This window comes from Monomorium pharaonis, chromosome 7 (genome assembly GCF_013373865.1).
Source record: "Monomorium pharaonis isolate MP-MQ-018 chromosome 7, ASM1337386v2, whole genome shotgun sequence".
Lineage (NCBI taxonomy): Eukaryota > Metazoa > Arthropoda > Insecta > Hymenoptera > Formicidae > Monomorium > Monomorium pharaonis.
In genome coordinates this window covers 13254730-13275907 of record NC_050473.1, presented here as the reverse complement: position 1 = coordinate 13275907, position 21178 = coordinate 13254730, and the positions used below count along the sequence as shown (strand labels likewise).

General features: G+C 32.2%; 1 protein-coding gene across 3 annotated transcripts in view; it reads right to left on the bottom strand.

Moving 5' to 3' along the window:
- Positions 1–21178, bottom strand: part of LOC105828372 (papilin) — a 62709-nt gene that overhangs the window by 1831 nt on the left and 39700 nt on the right. The window contains exons 5-37 of one of the 3 annotated variants that reach the window (XM_036289342.1): positions 19566–19626; positions 18205–18287; positions 17627–17777; positions 16554–16677; positions 16288–16368; positions 15900–16072; positions 15692–15827; positions 14681–15024; positions 14393–14572; positions 14094–14267; positions 13727–13909; positions 13323–13464; positions 13046–13155; positions 12375–12807; positions 11834–12244; positions 11031–11579; positions 10628–10964; positions 10396–10520; positions 9970–10179; positions 9349–9747; positions 8865–9221; positions 8426–8602; positions 7865–8044; positions 5324–5494; positions 4786–5001; positions 4550–4720; positions 3882–4301; positions 3468–3680; positions 3155–3322; positions 2303–2542; positions 1552–1868; positions 1250–1400; positions 353–871 (exon numbers count right to left, since the gene is read on the bottom strand). In XM_036289342.1, coding sequence (XP_036145235.1) covers positions 353–871; positions 1250–1400; positions 1552–1868; positions 2303–2542; positions 3155–3322; positions 3468–3680; positions 3882–4301; positions 4550–4720; positions 4786–5001; positions 5324–5494; positions 7865–8044; positions 8426–8602; positions 8865–9221; positions 9349–9747; positions 9970–10179; positions 10396–10520; positions 10628–10964; positions 11031–11579; positions 11834–12244; positions 12375–12807; positions 13046–13155; positions 13323–13464; positions 13727–13909; positions 14094–14267; positions 14393–14572; positions 14681–15024; positions 15692–15827; positions 15900–16072; positions 16288–16368; positions 16554–16677; positions 17627–17777; positions 18205–18287; positions 19566–19626 — 7706 coding nt within the window. Of the gene's footprint in view, positions 1–352; positions 872–1249; positions 1401–1551; positions 1869–2302; positions 2543–3154; positions 3323–3467; positions 3681–3881; positions 4302–4549; positions 4721–4785; positions 5002–5323; positions 5495–6339; positions 6520–7864; positions 8045–8425; positions 8603–8864; positions 9222–9348; positions 9748–9969; positions 10180–10395; positions 10521–10627; positions 10965–11030; positions 11580–11833; positions 12245–12374; positions 12808–13045; positions 13156–13322; positions 13465–13726; positions 13910–14093; positions 14268–14392; positions 14573–14680; positions 15025–15691; positions 15828–15899; positions 16073–16287; positions 16369–16553; positions 16678–17626; positions 17778–18204; positions 18288–19565; positions 19627–21178 lie in introns of all 3 variants that reach the window. The other 2 variants (XM_036289343.1, XM_036289344.1) reach the window with 2 other exon arrangements.

The following is a 21178-nucleotide window of genomic DNA, read 5'->3' as shown; positions in this document are numbered from 1 at the left end:
TTTTAAAATATACTTGAAATAGCCAATGAGCAAGTTATCATAATACATTCTCAGCCTGACAATTCAACGCAATACAATAAATTCGTATTAGGCGTGCATGCAGAAAAAAGAAATAATCAAGATAAATTTAACTACATTGTTATTGTGACAAGTAGTGCAAAGTAGAACATTAAAAAAAAAAAAAAAACATTATTTGAGGAGTGCACGGTTTGAAAAGTATACATGTATATGGTAAAAGACAAATCTTTCAATGTAAAAAAATGAAGACAAGTCTGAAGCAATGAATTAACTTGTCACAATAATCAGTGTAATCTAAATGGTAACACAAGTATCAGCCATCACATAAGCTCACCTTTAAACTTGGCGCTACCGGGCTCGGCAGTGGTAGTTTCAAGAGGGATAACGTAAGGAACGTGTGGTGGTTTCGAAGAATAAACGGGGACATAGGTCTGATGTTCGGGAGATTGCGTTCTAGTAGGCCTATAGGGATACTGTGGTTTTTCGGTAGTGGGTCTTTTCGGTGGTTGGACAAGATATTTGGTGTACTCTTCGTGTTCGGGTTTAACATTGTAGACAGGCCCGATTGCTTGCAAAGTCGCCGACCAAGAGGCCGGTGTCCCAATGCCATTAAATGCTTGGCAAGTATAAATCCCGAGGCTGGTTAGAGTTACAGAGCGTATTAAAAGGGTATAGTCGGTGTCTTGTTCGTAATTGTCCGAAAACAGTGGCAACATTTGATCACCACGCCACCAAGTGACGAATGGTCTTGGCCATCCCATGGCGTAACAATGCAGAGCTATCGGCGAGTTCATCGTCACTGTTATGCGAGTATCGGGTTCTCCAATGATGGCAACGGGAAGTTCGCTTGGTTCTAAATAGTGCAAGAAAAGAGGCATGCGCGATGCTTAGAAAGACAGGTGTTAATTGCACCATCACCACGATAATCACAAATTAATTCATATCCAATTTATAGCTAACACTACTATATATTAAGTTCACTTCATGCCAAATAAATTTGATTAAAACTCACAATCAATATCTTAGTTAACACATTAGGATTAAATGCATTGAAAAATAGAAAAATCTATATTAGTCCAATATTCAAATGCATCTCACAAAACATTCACTAACAGAACATTTATAACAAAATTGTTATCAACCCCATGATTAATCAGTGCTACGTTATCTAAAGTTATATCAAACAGAGATATATTAATGCTTTCTGTAAGTTAAATAGATTTTTATATACCTGTAATGTCCAATTGATATTCTGCCCTCACTGGTGGCCCTAAACCGTTATCAGCAGTACACACATAAATTCCTCTATCGTAAGTATATAAATTAATGATCTGAAGAGATCCATCGAGTAGTATACGTCGTCTTTTCTCCGAAGGACCAATCTAAAAATATCCACAAAATACTTTTAATAATTCAGAGAGAAACTATGGAAAATAATTACATACTTCAGTATTATTATTATGTATTTATCAATTTTTCTCCAATATAAAGCACTTATTTTTAGTCTATTCAAAATATAGTAACATAATTTACCAATGTAGTATCTTTTCTCCATGTAATGATTGGTTTGGGAGTTCCTAGCGCAATGCATTTTAATGTAACATAGCCACCTTCTTGCGCGCTGACATGAGGTTCTTCGGGTTGTTGAATCATCGCGGGTTCACCACCGTATTGTGGCGGGGTAACTGTGGGCCGTGATGTCGTCAGTTCTTCCGGCGCGGGCTCTAGACAAGATGTACCACAACCACTGTTACAACATTTCCGTTCTCCGGTACAATCCGCATCTGTGACACATTCTTGTTCGCATCTTGTACTGTTGGATACTCTCGGACATTGACCAGGTTTAGCGACTGCAATTTTATATTAAATATAATTATATATACATTATATATATATATATATATATATGTGTGTGTGTGTGTGTATATTGTGAACAAATTTCTAGCCAATAAATAATAGTTTAATACAAAACTATTTTTACAAGTATATTTTTCTGTACAACAATAGTGATAACGATAGTTTAACAATCTTTTATTTACGTTTTCTTATTCTCTCTCTCTCTCTCTCTCTCTCTCTCTCTCTCTCTCTCTCATTAGTTTTAAGAACTTTTTTAAAAGAAAGTTATCTGACACATTGCTATCCATACACCACTTTACGTAAATATATTTTTTAACAAACAAATATAAATATTACGACTGCCCATTACAATCACGCAAAAAATTAAAAATAAATTTGACAAAAAAATTTAGAAATAAATCAAAATTTATGAACAAATAATGCTTACTTGATTGACAAACGCCTTTGTATTCCGTGCCATCTTGCGTAGCGACTAGTGTAATGGCACATCGAGTACTCTCAGGGCAGATCTTCGTCCTACAAGGATCGACACAACGGCAGCGTTCGCAGTCCTGTGAATCCACGTATTGCTCCTTACCGTATGGGCAACGAATGATATTACATTCGTCCTTGGCCTCAGCGCACTGATCTTTCGTATCGTTTGAGTCCACGTCTATTTCATTACTCGCTGCAATCATAAGTTATAAAAAATTGAAAATTTTTATTTTTTCTACAAGCGTCAAAAGTAACTCTTATAGAAAAAAGGAAAACTATTAACACATTTATATTACTACACAAACATACGCTAGCACATTAGCATTCAGTCAAGAAAGAAATATAAACGATGCAATATTCAAAATTTTCGTGTATCTTTTTTTATATTTTTAATTTTACAATTGTATTTTGTAAAAGACAAATTTATATTTAATTTACATATTATATACAACTTTTATCTTTACATTTACATTTAATTACAAATTTAACTTTAATATTACATACAAAAGAAAGTAAATTTTAAATTTAATTATGATAAAGTAATATACAAATTCATATTGATTATATGTATATAAAAAAATCGAGAGATAGAAACACAATAAAGAGAAATTGCCAGTAAAGCAAGAAAAGCCTTTAAATATATAAAAATGAAATAAAATATACAAACATATAAACATGAGATAAAATAGAAATTTGTGACAAAAATAGAAATTGCTGTAAAAACTGTAACAAAGCTGAGTGGCGATAGCCACAATAATAAAAAGAGAATAAGAAACTTGCTAGTGATTTTGCATCCTGAACTTACTCCTAAGACAAGTATTAATGCAAGATTCGAAAGTTTTGAATCTGTTGCGATTGCCACCACATCCGGTATAAATAAATGCCCGGCACGTTTGAAGTTCCTCATCAAAGTAGAATCGTTTTGTGGCACCGGATGTGCAAGATCCGCTATCAACCGGTTCTTTACAAATTGCTGTATCATCATAAAGACTATTATACAGGTCTGTCTATTTTACATTAAATTTAATGTATATCAGGACTACAAAAATTTATCGGATTAAAGAAATTACTGTTTAGGAGAAAATGTTAAAGAGATAACGTGAAATAAATATACGTACATAAATTTGAAATACTGGTATCATTTCCAGGAGGTACTGGCTCCTCGTGATGTACGCAAATAGATTCGCACTCAGAAATTGTACTGAACCTATTAGCATTGCCGTCGCAACCACCGTAAATGAATTCACGGCAGACACGGACATTCGATTCATAATAATATTTACGGAAAACGCCTCTGCATGGGCCGGAGTCCACAGCGAGATTACACATATCTAAAAAACGACCGTTAATTTTATTAATTCATTTTTTCGAAAAGTTATTTTGTGAAAAGATACACACACACACACACACACACACACACACACACACACACACATGCGCGCGCGCGCGCGCAAACTTGATGAAAATGTTTTATTACAAAGTGTAGTAAGAAAATGATACAAATTATATTAAATTATATCGTTGCAATTTACCTTGTCCGTGAAATCTTCCACAGAGTCGTTCGCATTGTTCTTCAGTCTGAAATCTGTTGGCATTTCCACCACATCCGGTGTAAATAAATGCTTGACACATCTGATGTTGAGCATCATAGTAATAAGCAGTGATGCTGTCATCACAATCACCAGAATCGACTGGTGCCAAACAAATTATACTTTTCGGTTCTCCAGTCGGCGGAGTTATTACGGCTGGTGGTCGAGTAACTTCCAGTGATGAAACGGCGGTCATCTGTCGCTTACACTTTCTCTCACAAGATTCTTTATCCTGGAAGCGATTCTTATTGCCTTGACAACCACTATATTCGAACTCGTAGCAAGAATCAGTGCGTTTGTTATAATAAAATTGTTTCACAAAACCATTACAAGGACCAATCACCTCTGGTAGGATGCAAGGATCTGAAAAATTTTCATTCTTTCTATATTTGCAATACTTTCTAGGTCTTTTCTAATATATAATCTGTGTAATAAATTAAAGGTATTAATTTTTTTCTATAGTTAGATAAACTTTGTTTTATATCCTTCCAAATTTCTGTAATGGATATTATTAGATCTTTTGATGATAAGTATAACTTTGATATTTTAATTTTTTTAATGTATGTATATAATTTTATGTTGCCATTTTTTTATGTTTATAGCTTATGTACCTTGGACTTCACCACAGCGATATTCGCACTCTTCTCGCGTATTAAAATTATTGCCATTACTTTGACAGCCGCCATATCGGAATTGCTTACAAACACCGTCACGACTATCGTAGAACCATTTAATTTGATTTTCAGAACAAGGACCATGCTCATCAGGCAGAAAGCAGAATTCTGTAATAAATGAATATAATAAATGAATGATGGTATCACAAATAATTTTTAATTAGAAACGTTACCTATCCGGAACTCAATTTGTCCTGGCGGAGGCAAAGTTGTCACGGCCGCTTCACACCTGTTGACGCAGTCATGTTCGGTCATGAAATTATTCTCATTCCCGCCACATCCACCATAATAGAATTGTCGACAGTGTTGTTCATAGGAATCGTAGTACCATCGTTGAGTGTAGTTGTGACACTCTCCCAAGAGAGCAGGCAGGAGGCAAATGTCTTGTTCTGTATTCATAAATTTAGAATTGTACTTGTATTATATGTTATTATTGAAGAATTTTATTAATTGATAGAGATCATATAAATTGTGATACACATCATATGTGTGCAATTAAATGTGTAAATCATTTTTTTCAATTAATTTACAATTTAACTAAATGAAGTAAACTTTTTTATTTATTGTACAAAGTATTAAAAACAACAGTTTATATTGTTAATGATTGCAAAAATGCGAAAAAATTATTACTGTTAAAAATATGTTTAAAATTTAAGAAAATGTATTATTTTTTTAAACAAAGACGTAAAGTAACAATGAAAGAAATCTTACCAATTTTAGGAGGACAATCAGATTCACATGCGTTTCTAGATTCAAAGTTATTTTTATTTCCATTACAGCCAGTATAATAGAATGGCATGCAGCGATTCTCTGATTGATCAAAGTACCATCGAGATTGTTTCTCCATGCATGTACCTTCCGCCCGCGGTAACGTGCAAATATCTGTTAATTGTATTAATTACCATGCAAAGTTAGATGAGCCATTAATCAATCCTACATCAATTCCAATTCTAATTAATTTACTATACCGTTAGTTAAAAAAATACTTATTTCTGTTAAGCAAATTGTCCAATTGCCATTTAACAGCTATCAATGTGCATACTTAATTAAAGTAAATTATTATATTAAAAACTTATTTTGCTCTTCCATTACCATATATATTTACGTTACGGAGTTATATATACATATCATAATGAAAGAAAGAAAACGAGAGAGAGAAAAGAGAGAGAGAGAGAGAGAGAGAGAGAGAGAGAGAGAGAGAGAGAGAGAAAAGGAGAAAGAATTATTTAAAAAATTATAATATTACATAAATAATTCATAATAATGCTATCAATTCTTCATTGATTACAATCAGATTTATCAGGTTTAATTTAATTGCAAAAAAAGTAATTTTTTTAGGGATAAATGTAAAATGTAATATAATATTTTATATAAAAAAACATCCTATCACAAAAGAAATTAATAAATTCATAATTTTATATTGTGTTAAATGAAATTGTGCAAGTAAAAGCATGCATACAGAATAAAAATCGTGTAAAAGTCAAAGTTAACGTGCGTAATTCTGTGATTATGTTATTCCATTGTCATATTGCTATCGATATATAACGACTCAGCATTGAATAAAACGTACTATTTTCGATTACCATCACCTATGAACTAAAAAAAGAGGAAAAAACAAAATTTATTGCTTTTTTGAAACCGAACAAAGGTATTAAATTTTCTTGTCAGATTGCGCGTGATGTCACTATGAAGCAATTAAGCTTTTTTTTCTTCATTATGGTCTATACCTTGTGAAGGACAACGCTGCTGGCAGGCAGCAAGAATACGGAATCTATTGGCATTGCCTTTACAACCACCATAAACAAATTGGCTACAAGTGCTACGCTCGGCATCGTAATACCAACGCAATACTGAGCCCGGACAGGGTCCGGGATCTTTCTTCATAGCACATACGTCAGACAGTTTTACTGCAAAAGTTCATTTATCACTGTGCGATCAAATTATTGAGAAACGACTAAAGAAACATTTAGAAATAATTTAGAAATTGATAGCAAGCAAGTTTAACATTAACAATTTTTAAATGAATTTAATGTACTTATAAGAATGCTTTTATTTTTGATAGACTTATGATTCATTTATATGCTGTTTTTATAATAAACTTTTATTTATTGTAATGTATGCATATACACAACAATCAAGAAGAAACCTGATTATATCCATAGTTCGATGATAATACAACATGTATAGTCAAGTGCTACTGGAAATTAATACATTAGATCTAAGAACCTCAGGCAGTCATGTAGAGTCTAGTTTATGCATATTAAGACATTTGCTACACGCAACCTCGTAACATAATATTAGTGTCTCGCTATGATTTGAAAATAGAGCAAAGAGTCAACGTAAAATTCGCGAATCACTTCCTGACACTCTTGGAATGTTTCAGAAGACTTATGTCTTCTATTAGTAAAGCCATAATCCAATAATCATAAACCAATAATCAGTACAAACAAATTGTTGAATTTTTTCGTGTTTGTTCACGATGGTCTAAGCTTTTTGTCGTCCTCCAATGACATTTGACTTAAAAAAAAATACTATTACAAACTATAGATCTTTTATAACAACACTCAAAAAAATAATGTTGCAACTTCAACAAAAATTATATTTGTTTAAAAATTAGTTGAGATAGATAAATAATTATCAAATACTGTGATATGTATATGTATTGCACCTAACCAATCTAGTTGATAGAAGTAGAATTTTCAAATTCTATATCTGACAGCCAAAATTCTAGCAGATACAAAAATTTGCAATATATTTTTGAGTGAAAGCAAAAAATATTTTTGAGTGAAGATAATGAGATCGTGTATTTGAAAAACCCTGTCCTATTATATTAAATCTTATTTAGATTTTATCTCACAGATAGCGTAGAAATTCTATGCAAAAGGTAAATGCGTTATTTAAACTGTATTAGATAAAATTTGTTAAAGTTAATCGTCATTGCCAGAAATAGTAAATTGATAAATGTAAATTCTAGCACTCAATATATAAAACAATTGTTATTAAAGTAATTATCAAATTTAAAATCAATTTTGTTAAATTGCACGTGTCGTGTTAATAGCAAAGATATATCAAATAATATAGGTACTAATACTAATTGAAATTATTAAAGTTATCTTAAATTATATTTTAACATGAGTATTGTACAGATAAACTCATAATTTTTTACATGTAAAATACATAAAGTTTTAATGCAAATACAAAAAAACATTAGAAAACAATAATAGAAATAGAAACAATGAATAGAAAACATACCTTTTCTTCGACCTGGCTGTAAGCATTGTTGATGGCAAGCTATTTCTGTCGGGAAGTTGTTATCGTTCGCTTTGCAACCACCGTATATAAATTGCTCGCAAACCTGCGTTTCTCGGTTGAAATACCATTTTGTGAAATTGCCTGCGCAAGGGCCTACTTCTTTTGGCTGATTACAAGGATCTATAAGTATATAAAAATTTTAATGACAAACTTACAACCGTTACTTGTTTAATTTTTAAATAATTTATAAATTTTTTTAGATATGTTACATTCTATCTAGTATTTTTTTTACAGATTAAATTGAATCCTCCACATACTTAGTAAAAAGTCTCAGTAACATAATATAACGATATCATTCTGTGACAAAGCGAATCATTCATATGTTATCATGACTTCGCCGTGATATAACTTGTGATACTTTTGTCAAGGTATATGTATAAGGATATAAGTATAAAAATATAGAGTTTATTTATAAATACGCACTTACAGGAGAACAAGATAATGTAAATGAGAATGTATATTATATTTACAGAATATCATCATTATAATAATTTTGCTTACCGATATCATCTGGTGTGACACAAAGTTCTTCGCACTCTTCTCTTGTTTTAAACTTGTTTGCATTGCCGAGACAACCACCGTAGACGAATTGACCACATTGTTTTCTACCGGCATCATAATACCACGTTGGATGATATCCTTCGCAAGGACCAGCAATTTTTGGTAAAAAGCAAGCCGCTACAAACAAATACAATAAACCAAAATTTATTATATATTATTAAAATTTTATATATAAACATTTATTATTTTTTTGAATGTTTTAATGTTGCATTTTGATGTTTTAATGGTTATAATTGATTCGTTTAAGGAATTGATTTAAATTTAAATAAAGAGAACTATAAGATAATTAACATTCTCCAGTTTTAATTTTAATTTTGTTTCAGAAAAATGCAATATGTGTAACTATTAATTATTGTGCAAAATATTTAAGCATATTTACCTTTCCCTTTCGGTTGAACACAAACTTCTTTGCACTCCTCCTGTGTTTTGAATCGATTTTCGTTACCCTCGCAGCCGCCATACCAAAACCTTGAACAACCACCGTAGTCGGTATCATAGAACCACTTGACTGTAAAATCTCGGCAAGAGCCTCTGTCTTTCTTCAAACCGCATGCAGCACCAGGCATCGAAGGTACAGTGAGGCAACCTTCAAAGTTCTCTCCTTGAGCTTCCTCGATTCCATCCGGACAGCATCCATATTGCGATGCATCACATGTGCATCCCGCAAAATTTGATCCTTTAGCAGGCGTTCTGCCATCAGAACAACATTTATATATCGTGTTCTCGCATCCGCAACCTGTAAACAAACATTATACAAATATCCAATAAATAATTTCTATTCTTTTTTTACTTAAGCGCAAGTTATTCTCAACGTTTGTGAATTTTATATATGTGTATGTACGATTATATGTCGAGCGTGTTACCTTGGCCATGGGAACCCTTGGCGATAGTAATGCCGTCAGGACAGCATCCAAACTGATAAGTATAACACGGACACCCCTCGAAATTGGGTCCACTGGCGGGAGTAAACCGATTTGGACAGCAACCGTGAGGTGTGTATTGACAGCCACAACCCTCGTTGTTTGATCCACGTGCTGCTGTCGTATTATCTGGGCAACAGCCGAATCTGGTGTATTGACAACCACAACCGTAGAAGTTTGGTCCACGAGCTGGTAAAATGTTATCTGGACAGCATTTATACGGAGTCGATAAGCAACAACCCTCATTGTTCGGTCCATGTGCTGGGGTTATTTCGTCCTCACAACATCCATAAGCACTATCGTGGCATGGCATTCGACAGCCATAGTTGTCTGGTCCGAGAGCTATGGAAGTAGTACAACAATAACAAATAGTAGAAGCGTATATAATAGACATATTGTATTTCAGAAATAACATTTTTTAATCAGCTTCAATTACCAAAGTTTGTTTGTTTCGATATTTTTTAATAATAGATATAAAATTGATATAAACAGATTTATTTTTTTTTATAACACACTTTCAAGGTTAATGGCGTACTAATTAATTTATTATTATGTAACACCAACCAGGGGAAACTCCGTCTGAACAGCATCCAAAGTAGGACGCGCTGCAGTTTTCAGCATTAATGACACCGCATCCCTCAAAGTTGGCGCCATTTGCAATAGCGATACCATCAGGACAACAACCATAAGTGGTATTGGCACAATCTTCAGATGAAATAGGTTGCGTTGTTTTTTCATATATCTCCGTTTTAGAGGTGACTTCTTCCTCGCAACCTTATCACAACATATATTATTACTTAAACTTAAAATATATCCGAAAATGTTTAATATGAATACATATAATAGAAACGTACAATACATGTGACTTTTGATTTGATTTTTTAAAAAAAAAGTACAAATGAAGGAATATGGCAAACAAACGTGCAAATATGTTGTATATTCTTACACAGATGTATGATAATTTATACGATATAGAAACGAAATACACACCTTCGCCATTAGGACCAGAAGCGGCTTTAATATCACCTGGACAGCAACCAAATTCAGTGATATTACAACATCCCAGATAAGCCTTTCCACTAGCTGCAGTCTCATTGTCTGGACAACATCCAAATCTATGCAATTAAACGTACGCAATTAAATTATGAGATTAAATTAAAAGATTATTAAATTAATATACATTTCAAGCGTTTATTTAATGAAAATATTTCTAGAAACTAACTCTGTTTTTTCACATGGTTCCTTGCATCCTTCGTAATCATTGCCTTGTGCTGTAGTAACACCGTCGGGACAACAGCCAAAGAGTGATTCGTTACAATGGGAATCGGGGCAACCCTTGTTCTTGAGACCAGTAGCTGGTGACACGCCATCAGAGCAACAACCGTATCGTGTCTCGTTGCATGTGCGCGGCGTCGGACAACCTTGACCAAATGGTCCCTGAGCAATAGTAATATTGTCGTAGCAACATCCAAACGGCGTTTTCTTGCAGCTCTTCCTTGGTTTACATTGCCGTTTATGCGTCGTTATTTCTGGGAAACTGGTTGTCCATATTTCTGTGACTAAAGTTACAAGTTGACATTAATATAAAAAGAAACATTTATTTTATTATATTTAAAATTACTTACTATGAGTCTTTTCGGTAAGATCGGTTTCTTCACTAAACGTGGAGGACGTAATTTCCGTCACAGTTGTTTCACCGGATATTGTTGTGATTTCGAAAGACGACGATTCACTCGTTTCGCCTGACAAAGTTGTCTCGCTCGATCCGGTCGTCATAGCCGACTCGGTAGTCTCCGTAGAACCCAAGACAGTAGTCTCACTGGATTCTATTGTGCTTAAGGTCACAATATCACTAGATTCAGTTGTAAGTCCTGTTACATCAATTGATTCCGTACTAATTTCGGACTCAGTTGTCTCTCCCGAGTCCGTAGTTTGTCCCGATTCGGTTACCTCCGTTATCTCGCTACTGCTAGTTTCAGTCCCTCCTGATGGACTTAGCTCAGAAACAGTAGTGTCTTTCGTACTGTCAACTGTAGTGTAGCTCTCGTCTGTTTGACTCGATAGCGTAGTTGTAGCATCAGTACTTTGTTCTTCCGAATCAAAATCGTATTCGCCTTGTACTTTTAATTCAGTTGTCAGCTGAGAAATCGTTGATGTCATTTCAGTCGCTGTTTCTGCGAGATATATTATACTTTAGAATTTATATTTTTGAGTTGTCAATAATTAAAATAATTTTAATTTATACTTATGTTACAACAATATAACAAATATAAAAATAAATATTTTTATGTTATATAAAGGTATTGAAAATTCTGTAAAGTACATCTAAAAAATTGTCATATCTATGCCATGTCCATTTAAATTTGAATAAACAAAATTACAATGTTTTCAATCTATATTATAAACAATTCCACAATTTTATACTTACCGGACGATGTGGTAATTTCGCTTTCAGCCGTTGCTGTTTCTCCTGTAATTGTAGTCTCCGTTTCTGAAGACAATGTATTTGGAGACTGCGTAGATTCAGTCGTATCTGTAGATTCGGTAGTTGGTGTTATTTCAGTCTCTGTAGAGTCGGTCGTTTCAGTATCTGTCGTCTGTGTTTCGGTGGATTCTGTCGATCCAGTTGTGAAAGAAATCGCGGTTTCCGCTGAACTAATAGTGCCATCGGTATCAGTTGATTCATTTGTATTGCTCGTTACATCATTTGAATCAGTCGTCATACTACTTGGTTCCATTGTAGTTATTGAATTTTTGTTAGCGGTTGTGTCGATATCTACGTTGCTAGTCAATTCTCTAGAAACGGATGTGGAATAATCCGTCGGTTGTTCCGTCATTCCTGATTCAATATCAGAAGAATTAATATAATATACATAGCAATACTAATTTTATTAATGACAAATTTAAATACAATATTATTTGGGATAATGTCTTTCTTGGAAACTATAATAAGTATATTTACAACATACCGTCGGATTCCAATGTTGAGGTTTGAGTTTCTCGAGTAAATTCATCTGTAAATGTGCTTGCACCGGATCCTTCTTCAGAGCTGATACCGGATCCTTCAAGGGTCTCGTCAGTTTCTTCAGTGATACCTGATTGTTCAGTTACCTCTGTCCCAAACTCGGTTGTGCCGATTTTGTCTTCCATCGTTCCGTTAACCGGACTTTCGCTTTCTTCGGCAACGGTAGAATCGGTATCGACAGTACTATCGGTGAAGAAATCAGTATCAAACATGGTAAATTCATCGTCACCGCTACCTTCGCCACTACCCAATTCGGAAGGTGATATATCGCCTCGCGTAGAATCGCTGAACATAGTGTCATAAGCGTCACTTCCAGTAAATGACGAACTCTGAGATGTTGCTTCTGTTTGTTCGATTAATTTGTCAACTGTCACTTTCTGAAACAAGAAAAAATATTTCAATGTTGCAACCACCTAAGCCTAGGCGAAACGGAAAATTGAAGCAGAATTGCTTTACTATATTGTTCCGCGCATAAGAAAAGGTTGATTTAATTCGCGAATTTGAGAGAACTCTTTGAAACAGGTAGGACAATAAGAAACAAAGTTATCCAAGTAACGAAGTAAATCAGTCGTATTTAATATTTGATTAAGTGCGAGATGATCCAGTTTCACTTACTCTGTCAGGAATACTAAATTCAGCTGCACCTTCTTCCTCCTCTTCTTCGCAGTCTTCTTCATCTGAGTCTATCATTTTCTTATCTGCGTCCTCGTCGATCGGTGTCACGCCTGCAACAAAATAACATATTTACATAAATTATAATTTAAATTTCTAACAAAAGTTTTTTTAAAGATATATACATTAAAAATATGTAAAGAATTTTCTTGTTAAGTTAAACACTTCTATGTGTGTACTCTATTTTATTTACATGGGTCTAAGCTTATTAAATTTTTACCTTCTTCACAAGGTTGGTCATTGCATTTTTCGGTCGAGAATATGATATCATCAGCATTACATTGACTCACAGGTACAGTCTTATTGTCCTTCATACAAATCACTTTACGAGTCATATCGCCACCGTCACACGGCTTCGAACACTGCAACATATTACGGCGTAATTGATATACGACATTGATTTTAATTGTCAAGAGACACGGTAGAGTCTCGTATCAAGTAAACGCGTAGTATATCTTTACATTTTACACAAAAAGTAATAAACATAAATTGTAGTACAATCAAGCTCTATAAAACCACAGTAGGGGAACTTTAAACAAAACAATATCAATTAATTGCATATTTAAAAATAAGAATTTTAATTTTCAGAAATAAATTTATAAAAATAAAGGCAAAAATAAAAACCTTGCTCCAAGGCCCTGCGAACCATTCGCCTTTGCACGGTTCTTCAGCAGTACAATTTTTAGTATTTTCAAATTTCTTTTCAGGATCGCAGTTTTCGTCCGAAACTTTCTTCACAATATCGTCGCTAAAAGTGCCACAGAATACTTTGCGCGTTTGAACGCCAGATCCGCATTTTGCTGAACACTATGGAGATATCAAAAAACGAGAAACAAATAGAATAATATTGTTGATGTAAGTTTTTAATTTAAAAGTTGAATATTTAAATCAAAGCTTTTGTGACTAATGTTTTATTAATTAATTTATATATTTGTGTTATAAAATATTTTTAGTTTAAAGTAAACAATAAAGAAAATAATCATTCACTTACTTCGCTCCATTGCGAAGTGAACCACTGAAAATCGCAATTCTTAGCTTTCTCACAATCTCTTTCTAATTCTGGTTTTTTGTCTGCATCACACAAATCATCTAGATAAACTGTGCCATCTTGAGTAGCGCAATGGGTTGTTCTAGTTTCTTTAATGAGATCACACTTTTCTTCACACTGTCGAGAAAAGAATCTCAAATTATATCTGTTTGTTTAAAAGTTAGAGAGAGAAACGTAGACATAAATTTAGTAATTTTGTTAAAAAATAAAAAAAGGTATTTGTGTGCATTTAAAGAACTCACTCCACTCCATTCCGAGGTAACCCAATCAAGACCAGCGCAAGGTCTCAGCTCGCAAGCCTTTTCACGTTCGGGCATTTCTGTATCGCATGCCTCATCTTCCAGCACTTGGATCTTACCATTCACTTTCTTATAGCACGTAACTGTTCTAATTTGCTTACCAGGTCCGCATATGTAATCGCACTAGAAAAACATTTATTTATTCATTAAAATTTATTTATAATAAAAAATTTATTCATAATCAAATAATTGTAATTTAATATCACTATATGTGATTATACGATAACTTACAGGTTTCCAGGGCCCTTCATGCCATTGTGGACAATCCACATCTTTATTGCATTCTTGCTTAGTAAGTCCTTTCGGCCCTACTTTTTCCAGACATTGAGAATCATCCACAACAGAAGCAATTCCACCCGAAATAATCTGCTCGCATTTAATCTCCCTGGTCTGTTCACCCCCTTCGCCGCAATGTTTGGTGCAAGATGACCATGGGCCTTCTACCCAAAGAGGCGGACAAGATTCTTCATTACAGCTTTGAGTGTCAGCCGGTTCCAACTGTGGATCGCATAAACTCTCATCCACTGGCTGATTATCGCGCCTTCGTACACAAGCTACCCGTCTTGATTGATAGCCTTAAAAATTAGACAAATTAAAAAACGCAAACTTATCTTCGTTCAAGTTAGACACCCTCAAGTAAGAGACACGCAAACCGGTCGTTATATGGAAACTGATTAATAAGTAACTTTGCAAGAATATAGTGGAACTAATCTTATTTTACTTCCACTGGCAAATAGTAAATATGTGGTAAAAATAAATTTAGTAAAACTAATTTAGGAGGCCGTCATAGACGCCGCTATATTCTTGTAAACGACTGTAATTTACATGTCTCTTATTTGTAAGTTTCTAAGTCTCAGTTCAAGTGTAACTGTTACTTTAATTATAACGGTAAAAAAGACTGATTTTTTTCATAAAGCAATATGAATAATAAATTTTAATGCCTAATACGTGATTAAAATATATCAGCAATATTTATTACTTTGCTGCCATTTGTTTTCATGACAGTCATATAATTAATTATATTATTTTAATCTAATAGTGTTATTATTTTAATAAAAATGAAAGTAATTTATTAAACAGTATTTAAACAATTTTTAAGTATTATCAATAGATTAACAAATTTTCTATGTATCTGTACATAACGGATGAAAAACATTTTTGTATTAAAAAACCATAAACTTGAAAACTTAAAATTTTAATATAACGCGTGTATATATTAGATAATAATTTTATAATAGATACCTCCACCACAACTGACGCTGCAACTTGAAAATTCATCAGTTACCCAAGTGTAACTATCCGGGTCGGTATGCGCTGAGAACTTTTTGGGTATGCTGTACTCATAATGCACTCCGACGTTGCGATCTTGGTACAGCAACTGCGAAGAAAAAACATTCTTTATTCTGAACATTTTATTAGCAAAAAAAAATCGATACCAATGTATACCAACCACAACATAAATCGGTTCATTTGTAGGTCCCAAAGCCGTGATAGTATCAGGTGCTGCAAACCCTTGAGGATCTCTAGCATAATGAAAAATTGTACCGGAAAAGCGCAAACTGCGTGGAAAATCTATTCTCCAATTACCATTTAAATAATAATGGCCAGTTGTGTTGCGTATGGCTAATTAACAGACGGTTTTAAAAATATTTAAAATATGAACAACTTATTGATATTATCCTCACATTAAATTATATTTATTATATTATAAGATCTATAACGTTATATACAGTATATATATTAATATCTATATTATTATATATGTATATATTTTTGCGTTATTTTTCTTTTTGATATTTATATCATTTTTATATCATTATCAGTTTATTTATACTCACCTAAATAATTGTTGGATGGATACTTTTCTTTTATAATAATATTTGTTGCGCCCTCGGGAATAAGTAAAATATCAATATAACCTGGAGAAATAATATTTCTTTATTACTAATGAAAATAATTATTTAAAATAGAATTACAAATATCTTGTAATAAAACATTAATTAGAATATAAAATTGATACAGAAATTGATTTTAATCTGAAAAGTTATATAAAACTTGTTATTAATTTTATTTGTTAACATTAATTACAACAAAAATAACTCACCAACTTGAAGATCGTCTGTATCAAATAAACCGGTAATAGTATTACAATCTGAGCCATCGCCACCGCATTCTCTGCACGCATCTTCTTTGGCCTCGCTACCGAGCATCATATCACATCCGACGTGCTATCCAAAACATAATAAAATATTTTATGTTTACAATAAATTTTAATCTATATAAATAAAAATGTAAATGTTTGTTCCTCATCTAAGATCTCCGTAAGTTTTTCACCGAGTGCTTTGAAATTTTGACACAACGTTGCATTCGTAATCGGGAGTTCTTATGGGGTTTGATTTAGGATATACCCGTGTTTTAAAAATGATGGCCATAATTTAAGTGTAAAAAATAGTTTTTTATTAATATTATTGAAATTTTGACACATTGAGACCGGGAGAGACGGGGAGAGACGGGTAGAGACCGGGAGAGACCAGGAGAGACGGGGAGAGACGGGAAGAGACCGGGAGAGACGGGGAGAGACCGGGAAAGACGGGGAGAGACGGGAGAGATCGGGAGAGGCGAAGAATGTTTCTATTGTGTTTAAATTAAAGTGATAAGAAAAATAAAGATGGCTGTTATTTATTGAAAAAAAGGAACTTATTTAAAACAGTTTTTTGAATGGATTTCTAAATCCATGGCAGCTTTTAGAAAAAAAGTTAGAAGTACGTGAATAAATGAATATAATTAGATTTATTAAAGATAGATAAATGCTTATTTAAAAATAAAATAAAAAAAAGCAATAGTAAAGCAAGGCTCTTGAAAGTTAAACAACGAAAGCAAAGAAAATTGGAAAAAAACGTAGCATATGAATAGAGAGCCACAGTAACGCGTGGCAGGGCATAACTAGTATATATATAAATTGTGTGTAAATATGTATGAATTTATTTACAACACACTAAGCTTTTTTATTCCATTTATTCACAACTCTTAATGACAAAAATTCATTATTTAACGTAGTCTATATTAGTCTATATTATTTACTAATAATATGCGATGAAATATATTATTTTATATAAAATTGTCTAATTGCTTTTTTATATGAACCTGTGAGAATTAATAATTTTAAATATAATTTACCATGCATTTGCCTTTAACGCAAACATCGTTCTTTTCGGATTCACAAGGAGTGCCATCGATCACAGCGACTTTATGCCTGTAGAAAAATCGCTCGCCTCTTGGCATGCAATTTAGTTCACATTTATTCGGACTTCCGGTGTACGGAATCCAACTGTAGAAAATAAATAATAACGCACATTAAATGTTGATCACTATAATGTCCATTTTGTCAATTAGGCATGATCATTATCTATTACTTTATAATATTTAATTTTTTATATTTACCAAATGTTTTGTATCGGTATTTACTACGACAAATTAAAGATTTATCATCTTGTTTTATGGTTATAAATATTGTAAAGCTATATTTTTAATAGAAACTTTGGTAATTATTTACATTATATACATTAACGGACATTTCACCGATTAGCTTGATCATAGCATATCTATCTTAGTTTGGAGCTTCATTGTAATTTGCGAAAACAGTAAATTTTGTTTTATGAACTATTGGAATTTTTACTCATGTATTGATAATCATACGTTTATGTAAAGAGGACAGAGAGAAAGAGAGAGAGAGAAAACGTAAGCGAAATACCCACTCATAATAAATTCCTTCGAAAGGTACGTTGTTAAATTCCGCGCACTGCTCTGCACGAAAATCTTTTGATTCACCGGGACATTCCTAGAAAGATAAAATTAAAAATTTGTTAACTCAACGACATATTATTTGTGTATATTTTGATTTAAAATAATGACAATTCATAATATTAAACAAGCAACAATAAGTGAAATTTGCTAGTAATTATAACGTTTTCTGTCAAATTTTTAAGAATCAGTATGTTTTCATTTTCTAATTAACAGTATTCTTTTTGTTAGGTTAGTTTAGCTTGTTGAACATCTGATCTCATAAAATAAATTATTTTATTTATATTACACATTAATAAAAACGTAAAAAATGTAATAAATTTATTTATCAAACTTAGTACAACACACACACGCACACACACGTTGTAAATGTAAATAGTACATGACATAACATTCAGTCTTTATTTTCACATATTAAATACGTCTTTGCCGATTAAAAATTGTTTACAAATTTATTCTTAACTGATATTTATATAATATGTAAATTAATTGTTAATGTTTTGGCAGTTTAAGTGATAATACTGATAGACTTAAAAATTTTATCCTTATTTAAAATAAATAAGCGCGTAATGTATTTCATGAACGATCTTCAAAAGTGAAATGACCCAGAAGAGAACCCAGAAGTGGACGTTTCATGAAAGTGATTTGTGGGACAGGTAATGTCGATAAATTAAGTGGGACCTTAGCAAAAACGAAAAAAAGATATTCTAACGGAATCGATACTACGCACGAAGATACAGCATAGAATTTATGGTGGAAGATTTCTTGCGAATGGATTAAAAGGCTAATAAAAATAAAGTAAGACAATAGAGTAACTTGAAATAGTAAAAAACAGAGAGAAAACAGAGAGAGAGAGAGAGAGAGAGAGAGAGAGAGAGAGAGAGAGAGAGAGAGAGAGAGAGAGAGAGAGAGAGAGAGAGAGAGAGAGCAAAAGTTTTAAATAATAATTGAATTATTGTAAGAATTGTACACATAAAAGAAAGAAATGAGAATAAAAATTACGAATCAGTAATTTTAGTTTGCAGATGAAATTAATTGAAACGCGCATTATACATCTGCCCAAAGTTTCTTGATAGACTGTTAAACCAAGCGATGTATTAAAGCACATTACATAAATCTCTCATGTTACAAGGCAATTAATCAAATTCCTGATTGTAATAGATTTACATCGCAGCATCTGCATAACAGAATCTTTTTACAATATTTTGCCGATATTATTACATCTCGCGGAAGACGATATACAATCATTTGCATCCAGTGAGTTTCCAGAGAACAAAGTAATTATAAATTATTATGATTAATTTTTTATACTTACTTGAATGTTGCAAGAAAAGAATCTTCTGGATGCACCAATACATTTGTCATGACCGCTATCACTGCAGCACACGTTATAGAATAACTATATATTTTATAATATTATTTTATGATAAACGATAGAGTCTAAAATTAAATAGTGTTATAAGCTTAAACTTTTGCTTTTATACTTTTGTATATTCAATTAATATATATTCCTAAAAGCAAATTTTCTTAAAAATTTAATTTGATAATAATTGATTAAATTTAATCAAGTTTTTCTTTCTATTATACATTGTTCAAATATAATATGTTCATTTACATTGATCACGTTACAACATTGTAGAAATCGATATTATTAATACATTTTTCATAATTATTCTCCATATTATAATATTTTTCCTAATGTATTTTTGATTTCGATTATATGCTTTAAATTTCCATTCTTGTCAAATTTAATAAAAATAAATTATGTAATAGTTCTCTGCTGAATTAAGAATGATCTCTTGGTCAAATAGTTTCTTTGTAAAAAAAAAAGTAAAATGAGATATAGACAGATTTTTTATTTTTTTCAGTCAAAAAGTATTTAAATTATGAAATCTGGAAGAAAGTAAAAAATATGAAAAAAAAGTAAAATGTTCTATAATGGCTTGTAATATACGCGAGTGTAAAGTTTCTTACATAGTATTTTAAGGATTGCTTACTTTAATTTCGCACAAAAAAATTTGACATTAAAAAATTTATCTTTCTAAGAGTTAAATATTTTTTTGTTTAATATAACTTTTAGAACAAGATTCCAAAATTTATGTAGTTGCAATGTAGATCACACACAACACACACACACACACACACACACACACACACACACACACACACACACGCGCGCGCGTATACATATTACGCGCACGCGTATAATGCTTTATTAATAGGTCATATTGTGTTATATTTTGAGAATTTTATCATTTTTATTCTTGATCCATTTAAAGTTACAAACTCACGAAAGTACTTCTTTTAAGCAAAAGCAAATCACTTTTAATGTGAATTTAGAAGAAAATACACATTATATAATTCTAACGTTTAATTCATTAATTTATAATTAATGCGTAAATTTTAATTCAATCAAAAGTATTAATCCTATTCCTTCCAATCAGAATCATTTATGTTTCCCCATATCTGACAGTCGTTAGCTCCGAAGAAATATTTGATATAAAATAATTATAAAAAAATATTTAAACAAATAATTTTTTTTACATTGATTCTTAGTCGAAGATATAAAGAGATCATAAACATTTTTGTGAATTTTTTGGAAGCTGTTAACACAGTAAAAACTGTAATGGACATGAAATATCTAATTGGAGAAAAAAAGTTAAACGAAAAAAACGCTGGAGGGATTAGGGTTAATTATGGAGATGGAAAGTATAACATACTAGAATTATTGAGAAAAATAATGCGTTCCCTTAGAAATTAAATCGTAACCTATAGACTTGTAACACGATACATTAGACATGAAGAATTTGATGCATTATATGCTTTTATGTTACGTCTCGCTTTCTAAGATCTATACTATATCATTAACGATGCGTTCATATCAACCTATCACTGGCACAATATGAATCATCGATCGGTCATTCTGCC